The following is a 21,427-nucleotide window of genomic DNA, read 5'->3' as shown; positions in this document are numbered from 1 at the left end:
TTTCCACCACCCCATTAGCTAGGACCTCTAGTGCCATGCTGAATAGCAGTGCTGAGGGTGGACAGCATCGTCTTGTTCCCAATCTTAGTGATGAAGGGTTCAGCCTTTTATCCTCGAGTATGATGTCAGCAGTAGGATTTTCACAGATGCTTTTGTACCAGGTTGAGGAAGTTCCCCTCTGTTCTTGCTTTGCTGACAGTTGTTATTACAACTGGGTGTTGAATTTGATAAAACACTATGCATCCAAGCAAACGATCAGGTGGCTTTTCTCCCTTATTCTGCTAATATGATAAACTATGTTGATTGGTTTTTAAAAAAAAATTTTTTTAACGTTTTATTTATTTTTGAGACAGAGAGAGACAGAGAGAGACAGAGCATGAATGGGGGAGGGGCAGAGAGAGAGGGAGACACAGAATCGGAAGCAGGCTCCAGGCTCTGAGCCATCAGCCCAGAGCCCGACACGTGGCTCGAACTCACGGACCGCGAGATGATGACCTGAGCTGAAGTCGGCCGCTTAACCGACTGAGCCACCCAGGCGCCCCTTTTGATTGGTTTTTAAGTGATAATCCAACCTCGCATTCCTAGGAAAGCTCCCATTGGGCCATAATTTTTTATTAAGTTTTTAATTTTAATTCCAGTGTAATCAGCATACAGTGTTAGATTGGTTTCAGGTGTGCAATACAGCCACTTCTGTACCTAACTCAGTGCTCATCATGGCTGGTCACAATTTCTTTACATGCGTTTCCGGCCCCGCCCCCATCCCCTCGGCCCCGCCCCCTCTCCCTCTTCCCTTGGGGACTCTGTGACGTGCCTGCTCCCGCTTCCTTCACAGCTCTGAGGCTCAGAGGCTCTTCACGTCCTTGTTCATTTAGGTCTGTTTCTCTCTGGTGTTCATGGTGGGTCATTGCTATGCTCTGTGTTCAAGTTCACGGATTCTTTCCTCTGCCACCTTCATTCTGTGGCTGAGTCCATCCACTGAGTTTTGAAAAGATTTTGGTTCGTTAGTGCATTCTTTTCAGTTTTTAAATTTCCCTTTGATATGTCTTCCATTTCTTCGCTGAGACTTTATACATTTTCCTTTTTTCCAAGTGTGCTCGTGATTCCTTGGTAAAGCAGTTTTATGGTAGCTGCCTTAACGTCCTTGTCAGATGATTCTAACAACAGCGTCACCTTGGCCTTGGTGGCTGGTGTCTTTTCTCATTCCGGTGGAGATTTTCCTGGTTCCTGGTGTGATGGTGATGTTCAGTCTGAAACCTTGACCTTTGGGGTATTATGTTATGAGACTGCATCCTGTGGTTTAGCAGGTGCCCTATGACGTGTCTGTGGGGGAGGGGGGCCCTGCCTCATTACCGCCACGTGGCGATGGGAGTCCAAGCCCCTCTCAGCCCGGGTTGACGCTCGGTGGGAAGGGGTGGGAGCCTCAGCTCCCCGCTGGGCTTTCACTGACACGGCTCCTCCTCACAGCGGGGGGTGGGGTCCTGATGCTCTGCTGGGCCCCTGCTGACACCCCCCGCGGGGGGCACGGGGCACCTCCTTCCCTCTGCCGACCGTGACCGTGTGGTCTTTGCAGGAAGGTGGTGTGCGAGTGCGGCTACACGCGCCAGCAGCACTTGGAGGAGGCTACCAGGCCCCACACTTGGCAGGGCAAGGATTGGGACCCAAAAAAGCATGTCCAGGAGATGCCAACGGACGCCTTTGGTGACATTGTTTTCACGGGCCTGGGCCAGAAGGTGGGGAAGGTTGGTCTCCACCCCTCCGCTGCTCTCGCTGTGACTCGCGTCACCCTTCCATGACCTGAGGCGCCTCCGGAGAGGCCTCGAGCCTTGCCAGCACTAGGGATGGGGTGGGCGGGGCTTCACGAGGCTCACGGGAGACCCAAGGGTGCCCTCGGGGTTCTCGGTCACCACAAAGCAGGGCGGGTGCGTCCCACAGCAGAGAGGCGGGGGTCAGAGGGGTGCCGTGAGTGCAGGCTGGGCGGAGGGGGCTGGAAGATGGGGCTGGTCTTCCCAGGGCGGCCTGTTGTCCCGCTGGGCCTTTGCCCCTTCCCCCTTCCTCTCGATCCGTGTCCTGCTTAGGCGCGGCCGCTTCTGCTCACTGGATCTAGACCCAGGGTGGAGGGCGTCTGCCCACCTGGCTGGGCTCTCGGGCGGGCTGGTGGGGGGGTGCCCACAGCTGCCCTGCCATCTCTAGGGCTGGGCTGGGCCCCCCGCTGACACGGGGTTCCCCCCTGCCGCCCTGTCACTTCCCTGCAGTACGTTCGCCTCTCCCAGGACACACCCCCCAGCGTGATCTACCACCTGATGACCCAGTATTGGGGCCTGGACGTCCCCAACCTCCTCATCTCGGTGACAGGCGGGGCCAAGGACTTCAACATGAAGCCCAGGCTGAAGAGCGTCTTCCGAAGAGGCCTGGTCAAGGTGGCCCAGACCACAGGTAGCCCTCGGGGGCTGGAGCCATGGGCGGGCTGAGCAGGCAGCACCACGGCTGTTGGGACTAGGGGGGTCCTCGGGGGCCACCCAGGCCGTGCCCGGCCCAGTCAGACTCCCCAGCCCTCGCCGGCCCACGGCGGCTGCCGCTGGGCGTGCTCGTGGGGCAGACAGGGCTCCAGCCAGCTCCCGAGAGGGACTCCCTGCTCTGCCCCCACGGGAGGCCTCGTTTAGCCGCGAGGTAACGGCGGGAGGCGGAGGAGGCTGGAGGCGGTCGTGTTCACCGTGGGGCCTTCGGGGAGGGTCTCCGCAAACCAAACCCCTGTTACCTAACCCGTCTGTTCACATCTGGGAAGGGGGGGACAACGGTGTCCATCTTTACACATGACGTGACTGCCTTGGGGTCCCGTGCCCCCCAGGGGTGCACCCCCAGTGAGCACAGGGCAAGGCCCCAGGCTGCGTGAGCTCCACGCAGGCAGCCCCGGGTGCTCCCTCAAAGTGACGCCGGAGAAGCAGCCGTGCTGCCCGTGGTCTCCAAGGCGGCTACGCCGGGTTGGTTAAGGGCAGGAGAGCAAGGATTCTGGTCCAGATGAGACTGGGCCACCCAGAGGACGCTGGCTTTAAGGAATCTGGTTTTAGCAGCACGTGAGGGCCGCGCTCTCCGTTTGGTCTTTGCCCTGAAACAGAGGCTCGGTCAGGGTCTCACTGGCCCGTGTCTCTTGGGGCTTCCGCAGCACGTGGGATTTGGTTAAATGCAGCCGACCATCCCCCAGGCACGCTCGTGACCTTCGCAGTGAGCCCATTAGGTGCTCACCTGTCCCCCAGGTAATCACAGGTGACGGTTTTACCTCGTCTTGACAGTTGTCTTTTTAGGGTTCGATAGCAAAGTCCTTGCTGTCACCTCCCAGCCCCAGAGCCAGGGCCACACGTTTTAGATGGTTCCTTACGGCAGCACCACGCACAGCTGGTTTCTAGGCACCGGGTGGTGTGCCGTGGCCGGCACTGCCCCGGTAGCAGGCAGCCCGAACGATAGAGAACTTCACCCCTTTTCCGAGGAGGCAGCTGCACGTCTACCCCGTGTCTCCTCTCATCCGGACACGGGCTGGAGGAGCAGAGCGCACTAGGGACCTGCTTTCTCCTGGTGGGCAAGGTGCAGCAAAGATGGCCGGTGCAGATTCAGGGCTCCCAGACCTGGTGTTCACGGTGCTCCCTGCACGCGATGCCCCGAGCGGGTCCCCCGGTCATGGTGCTCCCCTAGTGCGATGCCCCGAGCGGGTCCCCCGGTCACGGTGCTGCCTGAGTGCGATGCCCCGAGCGGGTCCCCCCGTCACGGTGCTGCCCGCATGTGATGCCCAGAGTGGGTCCCCTGGTTATGATGCTCCCCACATGTGATGCCCCAAGAGGGTCCCTTGGTCATGGTGCTACCCAAATGCGATGCCCCAGGCGGGTCCCCTGGTCACGGTGCTTCCCGCGTGCGATGCCCTGAGCAGATCCCCTGGTCAGGTCACACAGGGCTGGGAAGTGTGTGCCCTATCAGGGCCCCTGCAGGTCACATGGCAGTGGGCAGTGTGGCAAGACAAGTGGCCAGGAGCAGGGGTACAGTCTGCCACACTCAGGCCCCGAGAGCTGAGGAGAAGAAGGGACGTTTATGACTTGGAGTAGAAGAATTCAGACACTTGCGTTCCGAGTGCAGGACAGGGAAGCAGCAGCAGGCGGGGGGTGGGGGGCGGGGTGGGGGGAGAGGCCCACAGTCCCCGCTCCCGGCCGCACCACCTCCCTGAGCAAGGTGGGAACCCTCGGCCCCCAGAGCTGCTCCGTGAAGGCAGAATCGCGCTGTGGCCGCTTCCTCCGTGGTCTTGGTCCCGAGACTTACACCTGATGACGAGTTTGAAAGCCCCCTGAGCCGGGCCCTGCAGAGGAAGGACAGTGGGCGTCCGAAGCACACGGGGCCGCGGGCATCAGGCGTGTGCGTGGAGGGTGCACAGCTCCGGTCCTGTCCCCAGGGGCCTGGATCATCACCGGCGGCTCCCACACGGGTGTGATGAAACAGGTGGGCGAGGCGGTGCGTGACTTCACGCTGAGCAGCAGCCACAACGAAGGAGAAGTCGTCACCGTCGGAGTGGCCACGTGGGGCACCGTGCACAACCGTGAAGACCTGATCCACCCCTCGGTGAGCTCGGCCACCTCTCCTGGTGGGTGGCGTCAGAGGGGGTGACGTGTAGAGCCCCCTGGGTCTGCAGTGGACGGGCCGCTGCCTGGGCACCAGGGTAAATGCAGCACGGAGGGAGGAGCCTGGACAGGGGTGCAGGAGACCGGGGCTCACGCCCAGCCGCACCACAGACCCTGATGGCCAGGGTGAGCGGCTGACGTGGCTGGACCCCCTTGTGATTACAGGATGGGTCTACGTAAGAGCCACCACGGGTCTTAGAAACACAGAAACAACTTAGCAGAAAGCAGGGGCGTGGCCGCCTCTGCGCGGCCAGAGTGTCGCGTTCTGATCCCAAAGCCTGACCTCTGAACCCTGTGAACCCGGCCCTCACAGGAGCCCTGAGCCCAGGCGCCACGGTGCTCTGGTTCTGGTAGTCATTACCGAGCCACCCAGGCGCCCCCCCTTCCCTCCGGTTTTTGATCCGCGGTCCTCATTTCCTTCTGGGCCTTGGCTGGCGGCTCCTCAGTGTCCAGAGCTACGGACGCTCTGCCGGCACGTCGAAGACGGTCGAAGCTCGCTCTGCCCGCCCCCCACTCCCGTCTGGCGTCACCAGGCGTGCCCTTGCACCTGTGCTCCTACCGCAGTCTGTTCAAGGCCCCTCGGACGTTGTCCCTCGTGTCCCCAGCGTCCTTCCGGTCTCCGCCCGTTGCCCGGTTCCAAGGCCATCTCACATTTGTGCGTGTTTCTTATGGCAACGCTCCACTTCCTGATTGTCAGATCTGTTCCGGTTTCCCGCAGCCGCTGTAACAGACGATCGCGCACCTGGTGGCTCAGAGCCACAGAAATGTGTTCTCTCCCCTTCGGAGCCAGGGCTCCGGATCCGCCTCGCCTGGCCTGGATCCCGGTGCGGCTGGGCCCTGCTTCCTCCGGAGGCCGGCGGGGGGGCAGCCGGTCCTTGCCTTCCGGTGGCCGCTGGCTTTCCCCGGCCGTGGCCACATTGCCCCGATCTCTGCCTTCACGGTCACTGGGCTCTCCTCCTGTTGCGGTCAAATCTCCCTCTGCCTCCCTCTCGGAAGGTCGCTGTGGAGACATATAGGACCCACCCGGATACTTCAGGATAAATCTTCCCCGTGTTACGATCCTTAACTTAAATCTATAGGGGCTCTTTTTCCAAATGAGGGAACGTTCACAGCTTCCAGGAATGAGGACTTCGTATCTTTGGGGGTCACTTTCCAGCCTACTAGGCCCCCATTTCTGGCATTCAAGATGCAGAACTCTCTGTCTGTCTGTGTCTGACTCTCTCCGGCCGTCCCCAGGGCGGCTTTCCTGCCGAGTACGTCATGGACGAGGAAGGCCAAGGGCACCTGACCTGCCTGGACAGTAACCACTCCCATTTCATCCTTGTGGACGACGGGACCCACGGCCGCTACGGGGTCGAGATTCCCCTGAGGACGAGGCTGGAGAAGTTCATATCAGAGCAGACAAAGGAAAGAGGAGGTGAGGGAGCCCCCATGTGTCTGCTGTCCCTCAGGTCATACGTAGTCCACCGGTAGTCACTCTACACCGCAAGCACGGGTCAGTCTGGAAATAGCAACGTGCATAACTCGGCCCTGACGTGTCTTCCCTCGTGGGTGAGATGGGCCAGGTTCCAGGACACGGGAAGGGCAAATGCATAGGATGTGAGGGGCGGAGAAGGGACCGGAATAGCAGCAGGTCCTAGCTCTGTGCCAGGTTGGGCGGGCCTCTTCAGAGCCATGGTGTTCAAGCTTCATTGCACGTCAGAGTCCCCGGCGTGCGGGGAGAACTTGCTTTTCTCCGTGCTCAGGTGAGGCTGAGGCTGCCGGCCCGGGGACCGCGTGAGAGCCCCGCTGTGTCCCAGAGAGCCTAGGTGGGGGTGTGGGGCCGGAGACACCAAGGCGGCACGTGGGGGGACGTTTGTTGCCCCGGAGAGATTTCTGAAGTCTTTGCAGGTGCCCTGGCTGCCGGGACGGATCGGGGGGCTCAGGGCGAGGGCTGAGCGACGGGACAGAGGATGGAGGTCCCGACGCTGTGCTCCCCTGCCATGTATGTGGTGCCTAAAGCCCACCCGCTTGGCGTGCGCAGATTTGAGGCTCCACGAAAGGCATGCCGAGGAAAGCAGGCTGGTCGGGGTGGCCTCTGAGGCAGACAGTCCTGCCTTCGCCTGCACCCCCAGAAAGGGAACAGAAGTAGAAGGTGGACGAGCCATCTCAGGGCTCGAATTTGCTCTCATTACGTAGAACAGGCAGATCGTCCACTGACGGCCGAGCGTCAGCCTTTGAAAACCACTCAGTACCAACTGCCCGTCTCCATCGATGCCTCTGGAGCTGGCGGGAGGTGGGCAAGAGGGCCCCAGGGGGAGGGTCTGGGCCCCCGCATCCCTAATTCGGGGTTCATGCTTCGTCCTAGGAGTGGCCATCAAGATCCCCATAGTCTGTGTGGTGCTGGAGGGGGGACCCGGCACACTGCACGTGAGTACTGGCCTGTGGGGTGGGGATCTGAGGTGCAACCCTGCTGCGGGGGGGCGCTCTGGCCCAGAGCCCCGTGACCGGCACCCCAGCGGGGTCGTCGGCAAGGGGGAGGGGCAAGGAGAAAGAGTGGTGACTGTGGGTGGGAAGGCAGCCTTCGAGGAGGTACCCTGCTGCGGGGTGGGGGGGACACTGGCTCCGGGCCTGGGTGGCTGACCAGTAGGAGGGGCCGCAGGGGGACCCGCACGGCACCTTCTTGCAGGACCCCAGGGTGGCCACTCTGCACAGTTCTCGAAGGGCCGGCCCTCGGGCACCCCAGCCCCATGGGACCAGCAGCTAGATGTAAAGCAGGTTCCTTGGTGGTTTTAACACAATCTCCTTGATGGAGGAAGGCTGATCGCAGGGACACATGATGCTCTTACAGCCTGCAGGTTTGGGGCAGGAGCAAGGACATTGCATTTATGGGACTGGAGGAAATGTGTGTTCGTGCTTAGGAATGGCAGGAGAGCTCCCCCGTTTCAGACCCAGTCCCTGGGGGACAGGAATGCATCTGGTCCCCTGTCCCCTCCGCACGCGGGGTTCTCTGCATGGAGGCCCCGCTTCCTCACGCCCAGAGCACGGTGCCCGCTCATGTGGAGGGTGTCCTTCCCGCGGGGGTCCGAGTCCCTTCCTGAAGTTGACCTCGTGCCGGGTGTCCAGGGGTCTCCTCGTGTGGCCCTGGTCTCACCCTGGGCCTTAACGAGGGAGCGAAACCACAAGCCGGCAGCACGGTCCCCCGGGCATGGCTCCCTCACCCACACACCCGTGGGCCGAAACGCTGTAGGGCTCCCGTTCCGGTGGCCACGGTCCACCTGAGCAGTAGGCCTGAAGGAGCCGGTCTGTCAGGTGGACGCCCCTGTGTCAGGATTAGCGCCTTTCGCCCCCAGCAGCGGAGGCTGCCAGACTCAGTGTTTTCGCTTCATTTCTCAGTAGCCCCGTGGCCTTGACGCTGAGCTGCCCGTGGTTCAGGGGTCAGAGCCGGGCGGGCACTCGGGCCCCGGGGCTCACCGTGGGCCCCTGCGTTTCAGACCATCTATAACGCCATCACCAACGGCACCCCCTGCGTGGTGGTGGAGGGCTCGGGCCGCGTGGCCGACGTCATCGCCCAGGTGGCCGGCCTGCCCATATCTGAGGTCACCATCTCCCGGATCCAGCAGAAGCTGAGTGTGTTCTTCCAGGAGGTGTTTGAGACCCTCACTGAGAGCAGGATTGCGGAATGGACCAAGAAGGTAGGGACACGGACACCTGCTGGCTCCCAGACGCCCTTAGCCTGGAATCAGGACCAGGGCCTAGAAACAGAGACCCCGCGGGCCTGGAGCGCGCATGGATGTGATCTTGGAGGAGCGGGGGGGCTTTGTGCCAGGCGGGGGCCCAGGGTGGACGGAAAGCCCTCAACTGAGGCAGTACGTTGTCCTGCCCAGGGGGAGGGCATGTCTTGAACCTCTGTCCCCAGAACTGCAGGCTGGACTGGGGAATGGACGGGGCTGACAGCACAGCTGTTTGGGAGCGAGGACTGCCTGGGCCGGGGGGCAGGAGGCGGCTGTTGAGCCCAGCGCAGGGCAGAGGGGTAGAGGGCGAGCTTCAGGCGGTGCAGGGCTGCCGGGTGACGGCCACGGGATCTGGCGCAGCCTCCAAGCCTGGTGAGCCCCGGGCCGCCCGGGCAGATTAATGGGGGCGTTTGAGCCCTGGCAAGGCAGGGGGGCAGGGGGACCGTGAGGCCACAGGGGCCTGAGCGCGGCTCCTGGGGGCCGTGGGGTGTCTGCGCGCCCCTCAGCCAGAGGCGTCGGCAGGTGTGAGCCCATCCTGAGGATTCGCAGGTCCGGTGAGCGTTCCGGGGGACCCCAGCCCCGGTCTCCGGGGTGTTTGGGAGACCCAGTCCCCGGGGGCAGGCTGGTTATACTGCCTGGAAGCAGGGCGCCTCAGGTCATCAGGACCTCCTCGTGAGGACCGGGCACGGCCCTCATTTCAGGTGTCCTGCTGGTTCTCTCTCGCCCTTTGGTTCTGGGGTAATTTTAGGTCTGTAGAATGGTTGCAAAGGTAGTAGAGCGCTTCTGGCCAACCGTTACCCAGCCCGTCCCGAGGGTCACATCCCGCAGAGCTGCGGTCAGAACTGAGAGACGAGCCAAAGCTTGCACTGTTGCTTTTGACGTCGGTCTGCTAATGTCCTTTCTCCGTCCCGGGATCCAAATCAGACTCTACCACATTGCGTTTGGCCTTTTCCCTTTCATTATGCGCCCCATCCGTCCTCCTTCCTCCCTACTTCCTTCCTTCCTTCCTTCCTTCCTTCCTTCCTTCCTTCCTTCCTTCCCTCCCCTCCCCTCCCCTCCCCTCCCCTCCCCTCCCGTCCCCTCCTCCCCTCCCCCTTCCCTTCTCCTCCCCTCCCCCCCTCCCTCCCCCCCTCCCTTCCTCCCTTCTTTCTTCCTTCCCCTCCCCCTCCCTCCCTCTCTTCCTTCCTTCCTTCCTCCTTCCTTCCTAAGCCTGACGCTATTTAGCCAGCCACCAGATTTCAAGGATTTTCTAGAACGTCACCACAAACATTGGAAGAGAGACTGGGGGCTCTGGGGGTGGGCGGGCAGGCAAGTTGAGGAAGCGGGGGAGGAGTCTCAAGTTCAGCAGTGTCGGGCGTTCTGCAGACAGTCCCGTGGCGGGTGGAAGCCCTTACGCTTGGGTGTGTTTCCTCCCGGCAGACCTCTCGCACACGTGGTGTATCTGGTCCTTACACATCTTCGTCTTCACCGTGGGGAGGCGAGGTGGTGGCCTCGTGCCGGGGCTCTGGCTGTGTGTCCGGGGCCTCGATTCTGCGGGCGCCCCTCGAGGAGGCGGGCGGCCGCTCGTCACCCCAAACCTCACCTGGGCCGTGTCGGTTGCAGATCCAAGACATTGTGCGGAGGCGGCAGCTGCTGACCATCTTCCGGGAAGGCAAGGATGGCCAGCAGGACGTGGACGTGGCCATCCTGCAGGCCTTGCTGAAAGGTGAGGGTCGGGCAAGGTGGGGCGGAGGGAGAAGCGGAGGGGAGGTGCCCGGGGCCCCGAGCTTGGAGGCACCAAAAGAGCCACCCCTGAGTCAGAGGCACCGGTCAGAGGGCAGCCGGGGGTGGGCCAGGTCGGGGCCCAGGTCACAGCCCCGCCGGGCAGGTGGGGGCCCGCAGCCGGGCCTGGGGGTTCGGGCTCCTTTCTCCGACTTACCTTCCTCAGCGGAGCCCGAGTGCAGCCGCACGAGTGGTCCCTCCGCGGCATCGCAGCCGCCCGTACAGTGTCGGGGAAGGAAGAAGGCCTTGGGAGGCCTGCTGCCGACCTGCGTGCTTGCTCATGTGCCGGCGCTCCCACGGCCCCTCCTGGGCGATAGAGCTCCCGCGGCGGCCGCCCCTGGGCCAGCCCCTGGCCTGCCCTCCGCCCCACACTCCCCTCTCCCTCCGATTCTGGGGGACGGCAGGTGCTCCTGCCCCTCCCGCTATGAACGACGTCCCCACGCCAGGAAGCCATCATGCTGGCTCCTCACCCCCGAGGGACGCGGCCCAGGCGGAGCAGGGCGGCAGGAAGCTTTGCCAGGAGAGGGGGGCAAACCTGGGCTTGTTCCGTGGCCTCCTCCTGACAGAAGGACTCGGGATGGCACGTAAAACCTCACAGAGCCAGTGAGACGGTTAAAACCTGGACCGGGGCTCTCATTTGAGGACCCCCGTCCGGGGAGACAGAAGAACCAGGAAGAGCCGGTTGAATAGACTCAGAGCAGCTGCGCAGGAGTTGGGATGCCACCGTGGCCCGTGCAGCCCCCGCCACCAAGGACCCCGAAGGCCGGGAAGCCGCTGTGAAGATCCACGTGACCACAGGGGTTCGACAGTGTCCGCTCGAGGCACTCGGCCCTCCTGTTCACAGACGGGGCAGTGAGAGCGTCTGTCCCCTCCTTGCCTTCTTCCGTGAAGGGACCACGGAGCAGGAAGAGAGAATGCCAGGCTGCCACGTCTGGGAGGTGGTGACGAGGGGCCTGCGGCCCTGAGCGGGGGCATCCCTGCACAGCGCCAGGCGGGGGGGGGGGGGGGGGGGGCGGGCGGCGGGACCCCTGCTCACGGCCAGGACGGAGCCCAGCGTCTGTTCTCCGAGTTCAAGAGCAAGTGAAGATAATGCTGTGAATCGTGGTTTCTCCTGGGCGCGGGGGGAGCTGAGCGGGGAGGCCGTGCGGGCCTCTGGGCTGTGGGAATGTTTCATTTCTTGTTCGTGGCGGTGGTTACACAGGTGTGGACGTCGGCCAAAAGTCACGGTGCCTCCCACGTGTGCCGGGGGCGGGGCAGGTCCTGGGGGAGAACGAGGGCATATTTATTTCTGGAAGTCGACACAATGTAATTGGTTGTTCAGGGGAGAGGCGGTGGGCCTCTGGGAGAAAGTGGCTCTCTCTTTATTATGTGTGCAATATATGAAAACAATAGAAATATGTATATGGTTTTTCAATAACAATCCCCTTGAGGGGCGCCTGGGTGGCACAGTCGGTTAAGCGTCCGGCTTCAGCCAGGTCACGATCTCGCGGTCCGTGGGTTCGAGCCCCGCGTCGGGCTCTGGGCTGACGGCTCAGAGCCTGGAGCCTGTTTCCGAGTCTGTGTCTCCCTCTCTCTCTGCCCCTCCCCCGTTCATGCTCTGTCTCTCTCTGTCCCAAAAATAAATAAACGTTGAAAAAAAAATTTTTTTTAAAATAACAATCCCCTTTAAAGGTTTATTTATTTTGAGAGAGAGACAGAGAGGGAGGGAGAGAGAGGGAGCGAGCAGCAGGGGCAGAGAGAAAAGGAGAGAGAGAGAATCCCAAGCAGGCTGTGTGCTGTCAGCTCAGAGCCTGATGGGGCTTCAACTCGTGAACCGCGGGATCATGACCTGAGCCAAAACCAAGAGTCGGATGCTTAACCGACTGAGCCACCCGGGCACCCCAATGACAACCCCGTTTAAAAATCAACTTTATCGAGGTTACGGTTTAAAGAAGGTGACGTCCCCCATCCTGGGTTTACTGCCGGATGCATTTGAGCAGGTGCGTACCCTGCGTACTGATGCAATCCAGATACAGGACAGCTCCCCCCACCCCCCAGAGCTCCCTTGTGCTTCTGTGTGCCTTGGGTAACCATCTGTCTGCTTTCTGTCCTTGGAGACGGTTTTGCCTGTGCTAGAAACTCACAGAAATGGAATCATACACCCGGTGTTCTTTTGTGTCTTGCGTCGGCTCAGAGCAGCACGTTTGAGATTCTTCCGCGTGGGCGTGTGTCAGAGCTCTGTTCCTTTCTACTGCTGAGTGTTATTTCACTGTGCAAAGGTTAGGGTGAGCTCGCTTCTCCACCCGCCTGTCTCTGGACCCGAAGACCGCCTCCGGTGTGGGGCTCCGATAAAAGCGGCAGTTTGTTCCCGTTTCTCTCGGGTCCGCATCTCGGGGAGTGGAATTATGGTTCTCTGTGGCACGGGCACGTTTATAAGAAACCGCCCAACTGTTTTCCAACAAGATGGCACCGCCTCCCCTCGTTGCCAGCCGTGGACGTGGGCTCTAGCTTTTTCTGCGTCCTCACCGGCGCTTGGCAGGGTCAGCGTTTTTTTTTTTTTTTTTCTTTTTTTTTTTTTTTAATTTTTTTTTTTCAACGTTTTTTATTTATTTTTGGGACAGAGAGAGACAAAGTATGAATGGGGGAGGGGCAGAGAGAGAGGGAGACACAGAATTGGAAGCAGGCTCCAGGCTCCGAGCCATCACCCCAGAGCCCGACGCGGGGCTCGAACTCACGGACCGCGAGATCGTGACCTGGCTGAAGTCGGACGCTCAACCGACTGCGCCACCCAGGCGCCCCTGGGGTCAGCGTTTTAAACTGAAGCCGTCCTAGTGGGTGTGAAGTGACAGCTCGGGGTGGTTTGGATCTGCGTCTCTCTGATGGCCCGTGACACGGCACGTCTCTTCCCGGGCTTGTTGGCTGTGAGTTAGCATCCGGGGGACGTGCCTTTCAGATCGTCTGTCCATGTTTGTTTGGTGGTTTGTCTTCTCAGTTTCGAGTTGCAGGAGCTCTTGAAATACTCTGATACGCATCCTTTGTTAGAGAGATGCCCCGGGGAGGTTTTCTCTTGGTTCCTGGCTCGCCTTCCGAGTTCCTTCAAGTTGTCTTTGACGAGCAGAAGGCTTACATTTTACTGGAGTTTCATCTGTCCGTTTTGTCCTGTCTGGTCCGTGTCCTTCGCACCCCAGGAAATCTTTAGCTGCTCTGCGGCTGCAGATCTTGTCTCGTGTTTCGCCGCGGAAAGTCTGCAGGCACCGCCTTTACGTGTAGGTGTCTGGGGCACATCTCAGCTTGGGTCTTGTGTGTGGTGTCAGGCGAGGGTCCAAGTTCCCTTTTCACTTCCCCAAATAGCAGCCCATGCTTTAAGGTGTGAAACCCGCCAGGGAGAGCAGGAAGCAGTTGGGAAAGCCGCTGTAGAGCCTGGGTGGGGCGGTGGTTCTGCAGTCAAGGTGAGAAAGGAAACTGCCGGGATATGCAGTGGTGACTTCCGAGGGTTCGTGCGAACACGCCTGCCTTTCAGACACCCGTGTCTTCTGCAAGCGCTGGGGCCAAGGGGCTTGACCAGGAGGTGGGGGCGGGGACGAGCCAGAGTGAGGCCGAAACCCGGAGATTCCCCGATTCCAGCACTGAAAGGAAACGTGCTTTTCACAAAGGTGTGTGCGTGGGGGGGATTCCGCCACTGGGCACACGGAGACACCGCGCTTGGTGACAAATCCCTCCCTGTGTGACATTATCAGATGGCAGGGAAGTGGCTCTGAGACCCAGACGGAAGCCTCCTGACACGAGTGCTCTTACCTGCAGCCTCTCGGAGCCACGACCACTTTGGCCACGAGAACTGGGACCACCAGCTGAAGTTAGCGGTGGCGTGGAACCGCGTGGACATCGCCCGGAGCGAGATCTTCACCGACGAGCGGCAGTGGAAGGTAGGGCTCCTGGGCTGCCCCGTGGAGGGCCTTGTTGGCCCCCGGGAGCAAGGCCAGGCCCCGGAGGGGGGCCTCTGCCCGACCCCAGCCCTTCCCCCGGCGGAGACAACGGCAGTCCCGTCTCCAGCGGCCTCGCCATCAGGGTGTGCGAGGCCTGCCCCCCACGGTGCTCTCTCTCAGCCTTCAGAGCTGCACCCCGTGATGACGGCCGCCCTCATCTCCAACAAGCCCGAATTCGTGAAGCTCTTCCTGGAGAACGGGGTGCGGCTGAAGGAGTTCGTCACGTGGGACACCCTGCTCTACCTGTACCAGAACCTGGACCCCTCCTGCCTGTTCCACAGCAAGCTTCAGAAGGTGCTGGCCGAGGAGCCGGAGCGGCCGGTCTGCACGCCCCCCGCCCCCCGTGTGCAGATGCACCACGTGGCTCAGGTGCTCCGGGAGCTGCTGGGGGACTTCACGCAGCCGCTGTACCCCCGGCCCCGGACCGGCGACCGGCCGCGGCTCCTGCTTCCCGTGCCGAACCTCAAGCTAAACGTGCGTGCTGGTGACGTGGCCCCAGCCCCACTTGGCCCGTGTGCTGGGCCGCTGCTGTGTCCTTAGGGCTTCTTTTTAAAAGAAATTGTCCTTTATTTTTATTGGGAAAGAAATATGCTCCATTGTAGTCTGCCAGGGCCCCTATGAAAAAATACCACAGACCGGGCAGCTTAAACGAGATATTTAGTCCCTCACGGTCTGGAGGCTGAAGTCTGGCCTCGAGGCATCGTGGGGCCGGTTTCTAGGGGGGCCTCTCTTTCTGGCTTGAGGACAGCCGCCTTCCTGCCACGTCCTCACGTGGTCTTCGCTCGGCGTGCAGGCAGAGAGATACGGAGAGCAACAGTGTCCCTTCCCCTTCTTACAGGGACACAGGTCCCATCAGATCAGGGCCACAACCTATGACCTCATTCAACCTTAACCACCTCCAAATACGGTCACTGTAGGAGCTGGGGCTTCAATGTATGAACTTTGGGGACATGTTTTCATCCATTATTCTCCCTTTCTAAAAATTTCAGACAGTACACAAGGTTATGCAGGGGAAATGATCTCCTTCGTGCCTTGTACCCCCCCTCCTGGCCACCAGGTGAAATTGGATTTTCACGTGGTCAGGTCAGCAAGATTCCGCCACATCGCTGTGAGGTGCCCAGCATGTGCACTGCCACACAGGAGCACGGGAGAGATTGTTTTCTAGTCTCCGTCCGTGTTTGATGGGACTCTTGACTCATCTCGGTGTTAAGTGTGAGACTGGCTTCTGAATTTATGTTAGCAAGTATCCGTCTCCCAGTTCTTTAAGCTTTTTAATGTTTCTTTTTGAGAGAGAGAGAGAGAGAGAGTGCATGAGCAGGGGAGGGGCAGAGAGAGAGGGGGACAGAGGATCTGAAGCAGGCTCCAGGGTTGGAGCTGTCAGCATGGAGCCCGACGCAGGCCTCAAACCCATACACTGTGAGAGCATTACTTGAGCCAAAGTCAGACACTTAACCAACTGAGCCACCCAGGCGCTCTGTTACCAAAACATTTTTAATCCTATTTTGATCTCAACTTGATTGCATTGTAACATGTGTTTACTATGATACTGGATTATGTTGCTGATATTTTCATGGTTTTTGCATCAGAATGTTTGAAGCTTTGATTGTGGTTTTATTTGGGGGCTGTCTTTGTCAGGTTCTGGTATCAGCTTGATGTTGTCCTTGTGGAAACCACTGGGAAATCTTCCTCATTTCTTTGCTCTGGAACAGTTTATGTGGCTGGAACTCCCTGTTCTTACAGATCAGCAGGCTCTCCTAGGAGTCCATCAGGGCTCAGTGCCTTTTTCAGTAGTAGCTCTGAGGATTTTGTGTTTCTTTTCTGATAATTGATCTGTTGAGCTTTTCTATGTGCTCTAAGATTAGATTTGGGTTTTCCTCTTCTGCTAGAAAATTACCCGCTTCCTTGAGTTTTCAAATTCATCCATCGTCCCAGGTAGGCTATGCCTGACTCTGGAGAAAGACGTGGCTGTGGCTTGGTTTTGTATATTCACAGTTCTGCATTTCTTAATTCCAGAGTATTTAAGATGCCCTTTAAGAAGGTCAAAATTGGAAGCTACAGTTAACTGTGTCTATAACTTAATTTGTCGATTAAGTTTTTAAAAATATAAAGATAAGCTTTTAGGAAATGTACAAAATGACTTGAAGAGAGTGGAATTTTGTGCTTGATGTGGGAAGTTGTTCTCACCTCTGGTAATTATTTCCAGACCATCTGAGTAGGTGTTTACTTACTGATCAGCCAGGAAGCTGGATTCCCATGTGACTGTGTAAATTGAGTGTGTCTGGGGGCAAGGGGCCCTCCTGCTCACAAGTAATCCTTGTCTGTTCAGCAACAGTTCCTTGTTGGTCTTCTCTGCAGGCGACACTGTAGGTTCCCTTGAGGAGCTCACTGCCACGAATCTATAACAGACTCTGTGTTGGAAGTTTACCTCACAGAAAAAGGCTGGATGCCGTCAGCTAAGATGAAGGAGACTAGAGGTGCCTGGTGTGTAACATGAGGCTACGATTGTTGGCAAAGGACTTAGCTGGGTTTTCCACTTTCTGAGTGTTTCCACATGTCTCCAGAGTGATGGTCTTAAAACTCCAGTGTACATGAGATTGATCTAAAGTGTTGCTGAAGATGCAGGTTGTAGGGCTCACCCTCCAGGAACAGTGGTTCCAGAAAGGTGTGGAGCTGGGCTCAGGACCTGCATGCTCAGCAGGCACACCCAGGGATGCTGAAGCTAGTGGGGACCTAGGAGAGGTTCTGAATGTCTACTGCTCACCAGGTGCAGGGAGTGAGTCTCCGGTCCCTCTACAAGCGCTCACCAGGCCACGTGGCCTTCACCATGGACCCAGTCCGTGATCTTCTCATTTGGGCCATCATCCAGAACCGTCGGGAGCTGGCAGAAATCATCTGGGCACAGGTAACCAGACCTGTTTCTCAGCACACACGGCTACATGTGGACTAGTGACGGGGTTTCAGCCAGGGAGTGTGGCCAGAAAGCCAGTGCCGACGGCAGGTGGAGGAGCACGTGGCCTTGGAGGGAGGGCGGTGGGCGTCCATGACCCCAGAAGAGACCCAGGGTGCCCAGTGGTGGAGAACAGAGAATTTGGCTCAGGCAAGGAAAGAATTTTAAGAAGCTGTGCTGCCCCCTGCCGTTCTGTCCAGGGGCTGAGCTCAGGGGGCACACACAGCTGGGAGGAGCCGCCCTCCATGGCCCACACGGGGGTTCGGGTGGGTCGGCACCTGTGCTGTGGCTGTCCTGTTCACTAGACAGTCTGGAGGCAAGTTACATCCCCGGAGGTGCTACATCTCTTTCCACTGACCGTTACGGGTCTCAACAGAGACAGTCTGGTACTTAGATGGGGGAAGAGCCCCTTTCTGAGCCACCTGAGAACCTCGGGCAGCAGCTCCCTTGCCACTGGGTCCGTGGGCAGCTTGGTGGTCATGACGGAGGACATGCCAGGTGGGGCCTGAAGCCAAGTGTGGTGGACCCAAGTCTCTCACACGTGGTTCTCCTTTACTTCAAGCAGATTCTCTTGTTAAAACAAAGTGTCATTTTTTCTCAGAGAGGTCCCCTACCTCTCAGTGTTGGCCTTTCCAAATTGCTGTTGTGGAACCGGTCCCCTCCCCAGTGATGCCAGCAGAGTGGCATAGGTGGCTTCCTACCTGGTCTGTGGTTCTGGGGCTTTTGCCCTCTCCCAAAGCGTGTGGTGGGTCCGTGGTGGAGCTGGGCCTGACCGTGGCCTCAGGCGTGCTCTGTGGGGCAAAGTGGATGGGAGGCCCAGAGATTTCTAGGCTCTGCCACCGGCCCCTCGTCCTGGGCCAGTGCTGCCTTCTGACCAGGCAGTGCTTTGAGAGCTTTTCTTGAGATTTTCTTAACATCCCTGGTGCCGCTGAGGCAGGGCGCCCAGAGCCTTGAGGGGTCTCGCGTGGACCTGGTCACGTTTCTTCAGCCCCATGCCGGGGGTTGACCAGATGCCCAGGGAGCGCTGAGATTCATGCCTGCATCGGGTCCGCGCTCCGGGTGGGCGAGCAGACCGCTCCCACTGGCCAGTGCGGGAGCCCGGGCCACCAGCTAAGGCTCACCTCTAGACCTGGGGTGACCCAAGTGATACAGACAAGAGCACAAGTAATCAGCTAGTGGCCCCCGTGTCGCGGGGCCTCTGTTCTCATCACCCCTGGGCAGCGTGTCTGGGGTTCCCGGGCTGGACCACCCAGGTTCTCACTGTGGCCTCCCTGGTGCCCAGAGCCAGGACTGCATTGCCGCGGCCTTGGCCTGCAGCAAGATCCTGAAGGAGCTGTCTAAGGAGGAGGAGGACACGGACAGCTTGGAGGAGATGCTGGCTCTCGCTGACGAGTATGAACACAGAGCCATCGGTGAGTCCACAGGAGGCGGCCTTGGACCACGGCTCCCCTCCTCACATGTCACCCCAGGATCCTCGTCCCCGGCCTCCGCCCCCAGTTCTGTCCAGACCGTCTCATCGGCTGGGGCTGCTCCTTGACGCTGTGCCCCGGCGTCGGGGACTAGGACCCTGCTGCCATGACACGATCTTCCTCGTCCCAGGGGTGTTCACCGAGTGCCACCGGAAGGATGAGGACCGAGCTCAGAAGCTGCTCACCCGCGTGTCGGAGGCCTGGGGCAAGACCACCTGCCTGCAGCTAGCCCTGGAGGCCAAGGACATGAAGTTCGTGTCTCACGGAGGCGTCCAGGTGACGTGCTGCAGGCTTGCTTCCGGGAGGAGCTGTCCGTGGTGCTGCCGGTGCGGGTGCAGCCCCCGCTCACACAGAGGCACATGGGTCCCTGTGCTGCGGGGACCCGGGGACAGGCCTGGGCCTTGGTCCTGTGCTGTGGACCGACACACCCTCTCCACTCCCTTTGCAAGTCAGCAAACTGGTGCTAAGAGAGAGTGGGCGGGGGGTCCCCTACCTGGGAGCCTACAGTCCTCCACGCGGCCCCAGCCCTTACCTCCGGGAAAGACTGCCCGGCCCTGCCCACCCGAGCCTCTTCCTCCACCAGAAGATGACGGGGCCTGTCCCGTGCTGCCCACCACGCTGCGTGGCTGGGGGCTCAGAGTGCCGTGCTTGGGGCATGCAGGCGTGTGGTGCCGAGAAGACACATTGTTCACCCTCAGGGGTGGGGCACAGGGGGTGCCCACCAGCCTGAAGCTGCCTCCTCTGTCCACAGGCCTTTCTAACCAAGGTGTGGTGGGGCCAGCTCTGCGTGGACAACGGGCTCTGGCGGGTGATCGTGTGTATGCTGGCCTTCCCGTTGCTCTATACCGGCCTCATCTCCTTCAGGTGCCAGCCTGGCCTCTGGGCTGTAGGGGGAGGGAGGGGGTGCAGGGCCCCAGACCTTCCTTCCCAAATGTGCTTGCTGGGGGCAGGTCACACCTGTCTTGGTGGCTGCTACCAGGTCCTACGGTGATAGAGAGGCATGCAGGCGGGAGGCAAGGGGGGAGGGGTCTCTCTGTGTGCTGAACACCTACCGTGCCAAGCACCAAAAATGGGCTGAGCACTGGCCCTGCCCTGAGCACCTCTCTGCACTGAGTGCTGGCCCTGCCCTGAGCACGCTCCCTGCCCTGAGCAACCCCCTGCACTGAGCACACCACAGCCCTGAGCACCCTGTCTGCACTGAGCACCCGTGCCCTAAGCACCCCTGCCCTAAGCACCACTTGCCATGAGCACCCCCTCTGCACTGAGCACACCCCTGCACTGAGCTGGCCCCTGCCCTGAGCACCCCCCTGCACTGAGCAGCCCCCGTGCACAGAGCTTCCCCCTGCACTGAGCACCCCCCTGCCCTCAGCACTGGCTCTGCACTGAGCTCCCCCTGCACTGAGCACCCATCGTGCACTGAGCACCCCCCTGCCATGAGCACCCCAGCACTGAGAACCCTCCATGACCTGAACACCCCCTTGCACTGAGCACCCACCTGCCCTGAGCACTGGCTCTGCACTGAGCTCCCCCCTGCACTGAGCATCCCTGGGCCCAATATTTATTTTCAGTCCCGGTGGAACCAGAGACAGGTGCTCTCAGGGCCCTCCCCATGCGGGGCCTCGTGGTGGAGCCCCCATGTGGCTGTATGTGGAGAGTCCGTGGGCTGCATGGATGCCCCCTGTGCCCAGGCCCGTCTCTGCCGTGTGACAGGAACACACCAGCGCGGTGGCCCTGCTCCTTAGGGGAGGCGGAGGTCCTTTGGGCTCCAGGCCCCTCACAGCCCACCCCCCTCCCGTCTGCATCTGCCCTGCAGGGAGAGGAGGCTGCAGGCCGGGCCGGGTCTGCCCCGGGTCCGAGCCTTCTTCAATGCCCCCGTGGTCATCTTCCACCTCAACATCCTGTCCTACTTTGCCTTCCTCTGCCTGTTCGCCTACGTGCTCATGGTGGACTTCCAGCCCACACCCTCGTGCTGCGAGTACCTCATTTACTTCTGGCTCTTCTCCCTCGTGTGCGAGGAGCTGCGGCAGGTGTGCCCGCCCAGCCCCCTTCCCCGCTTCCCTTGGGTCCCCAGCCCCCGCAGCCTGTCCACTGGTCCCCATCCCCACCCGCGTCCCCCGGCACTGGAACCCGCGGCTGGCTCACCTTCTCCGTAGGCCCACGGCGGGCTAACCGGGCACATAGACGCTGCAGTCAGGGTCCGGGGTGGCATCAGAGTTCCCCGGGAGGCAAGTGCAGGAGGCGGCGCTGTCCAGCTGGCTTCCCCTCTGGCTGTGCCGCCTCCTGAAGTCCGACCTGCTCCCAGGGGGCAAAGCCCCAGATCGGAGGCTGGGTGTGACCTCCTCCCCGAGGGGGGCCGTCTGCCCCACCCATCCAGTTGCCGGGGACCGGGGCTGCCGTGGTCCTGCTTCTCTGGGTCTTCTGCGGAAGCAGGTGGACAGGGGTCCTGTGGGAAGCTGGCTCACACAGACAGGAGGGGGTTGTCCCTGCCACACACATTTGTGGACTGATGGGTTGCGGTGGGTCGGATGGTGGGCTCAGGGCCGCCTGGCAACACCTCTGCCTGGGCTCCTCTCCCACTCTTCCTCGACCCAGGGTACCTGGGGACGGTGGGAATCTGTCCTCTTCCTGGCTAGCCTCACTCTCTGGGAAGGAGGGAGTGTTTTCATTGCTGCTGGTGAGGTTGGTGAAGACAGACCCCTAACCTCGTCCTCTCACAGCTATTCTATGACCCTGACGAGTTCGGGCTGATGAAGATGGCCCTCCTGTACTTCAGTGACTTCTGGAATAAACTGGATATCGGTGCCATCTTGCTGTTCATAGCAGGACTGACCTGCAGGTGAGCGGCCTGTCTTCTCTGCGGCTTCCCGTCTGCGGCTGCAGCCCGGCGGGCTCACGTCCCCTCTGGCCATGTCTGCTGTCT

General features: G+C 60.3%; 1 protein-coding gene across 9 annotated transcripts in view; it reads left to right on the top strand.

Annotated features, from left to right (window-relative positions):
• Positions 1-21,427, top strand: part of TRPM2 (transient receptor potential cation channel subfamily M member 2) — a 57,793-nt gene that overhangs the window by 16,097 nt on the left and 20,269 nt on the right. For all 9 annotated transcript variants that reach the window (XM_040483773.1, XM_040483772.1, XM_040483774.1 and 6 more), the window contains exons 4-18: positions 1,571-1,739; positions 2,253-2,433; positions 4,430-4,596; positions 5,892-6,072; positions 7,003-7,064; positions 8,129-8,329; positions 9,971-10,073; positions 13,910-14,031; positions 14,212-14,565; positions 16,856-16,993; positions 18,321-18,450; positions 18,638-18,783; positions 19,259-19,371; positions 20,321-20,534; positions 21,225-21,343. In XM_040483773.1, coding sequence (XP_040339707.1) covers positions 1,571-1,739; positions 2,253-2,433; positions 4,430-4,596; positions 5,892-6,072; positions 7,003-7,064; positions 8,129-8,329; positions 9,971-10,073; positions 13,910-14,031; positions 14,212-14,565; positions 16,856-16,993; positions 18,321-18,450; positions 18,638-18,783; positions 19,259-19,371; positions 20,321-20,534; positions 21,225-21,343 — 2,400 coding nt within the window. The remainder of the gene's footprint in view (positions 1-1,570; positions 1,740-2,252; positions 2,434-4,429; positions 4,597-5,891; positions 6,073-7,002; positions 7,065-8,128; positions 8,330-9,970; positions 10,074-13,909; positions 14,032-14,211; positions 14,566-16,855; positions 16,994-18,320; positions 18,451-18,637; positions 18,784-19,258; positions 19,372-20,320; positions 20,535-21,224; positions 21,344-21,427) is intronic.

The sequence above is a fragment of the Herpailurus yagouaroundi genome, unplaced genomic scaffold, assembly GCF_014898765.1.
Source record: "Herpailurus yagouaroundi ecotype Mexico unplaced genomic scaffold, PumYag 162, whole genome shotgun sequence".
NCBI classification, from domain to species: Eukaryota; Metazoa; Chordata; class Mammalia; order Carnivora; family Felidae; genus Herpailurus; species Herpailurus yagouaroundi.
This window is presented reverse-complemented; position numbering and strand designations above follow the sequence as displayed.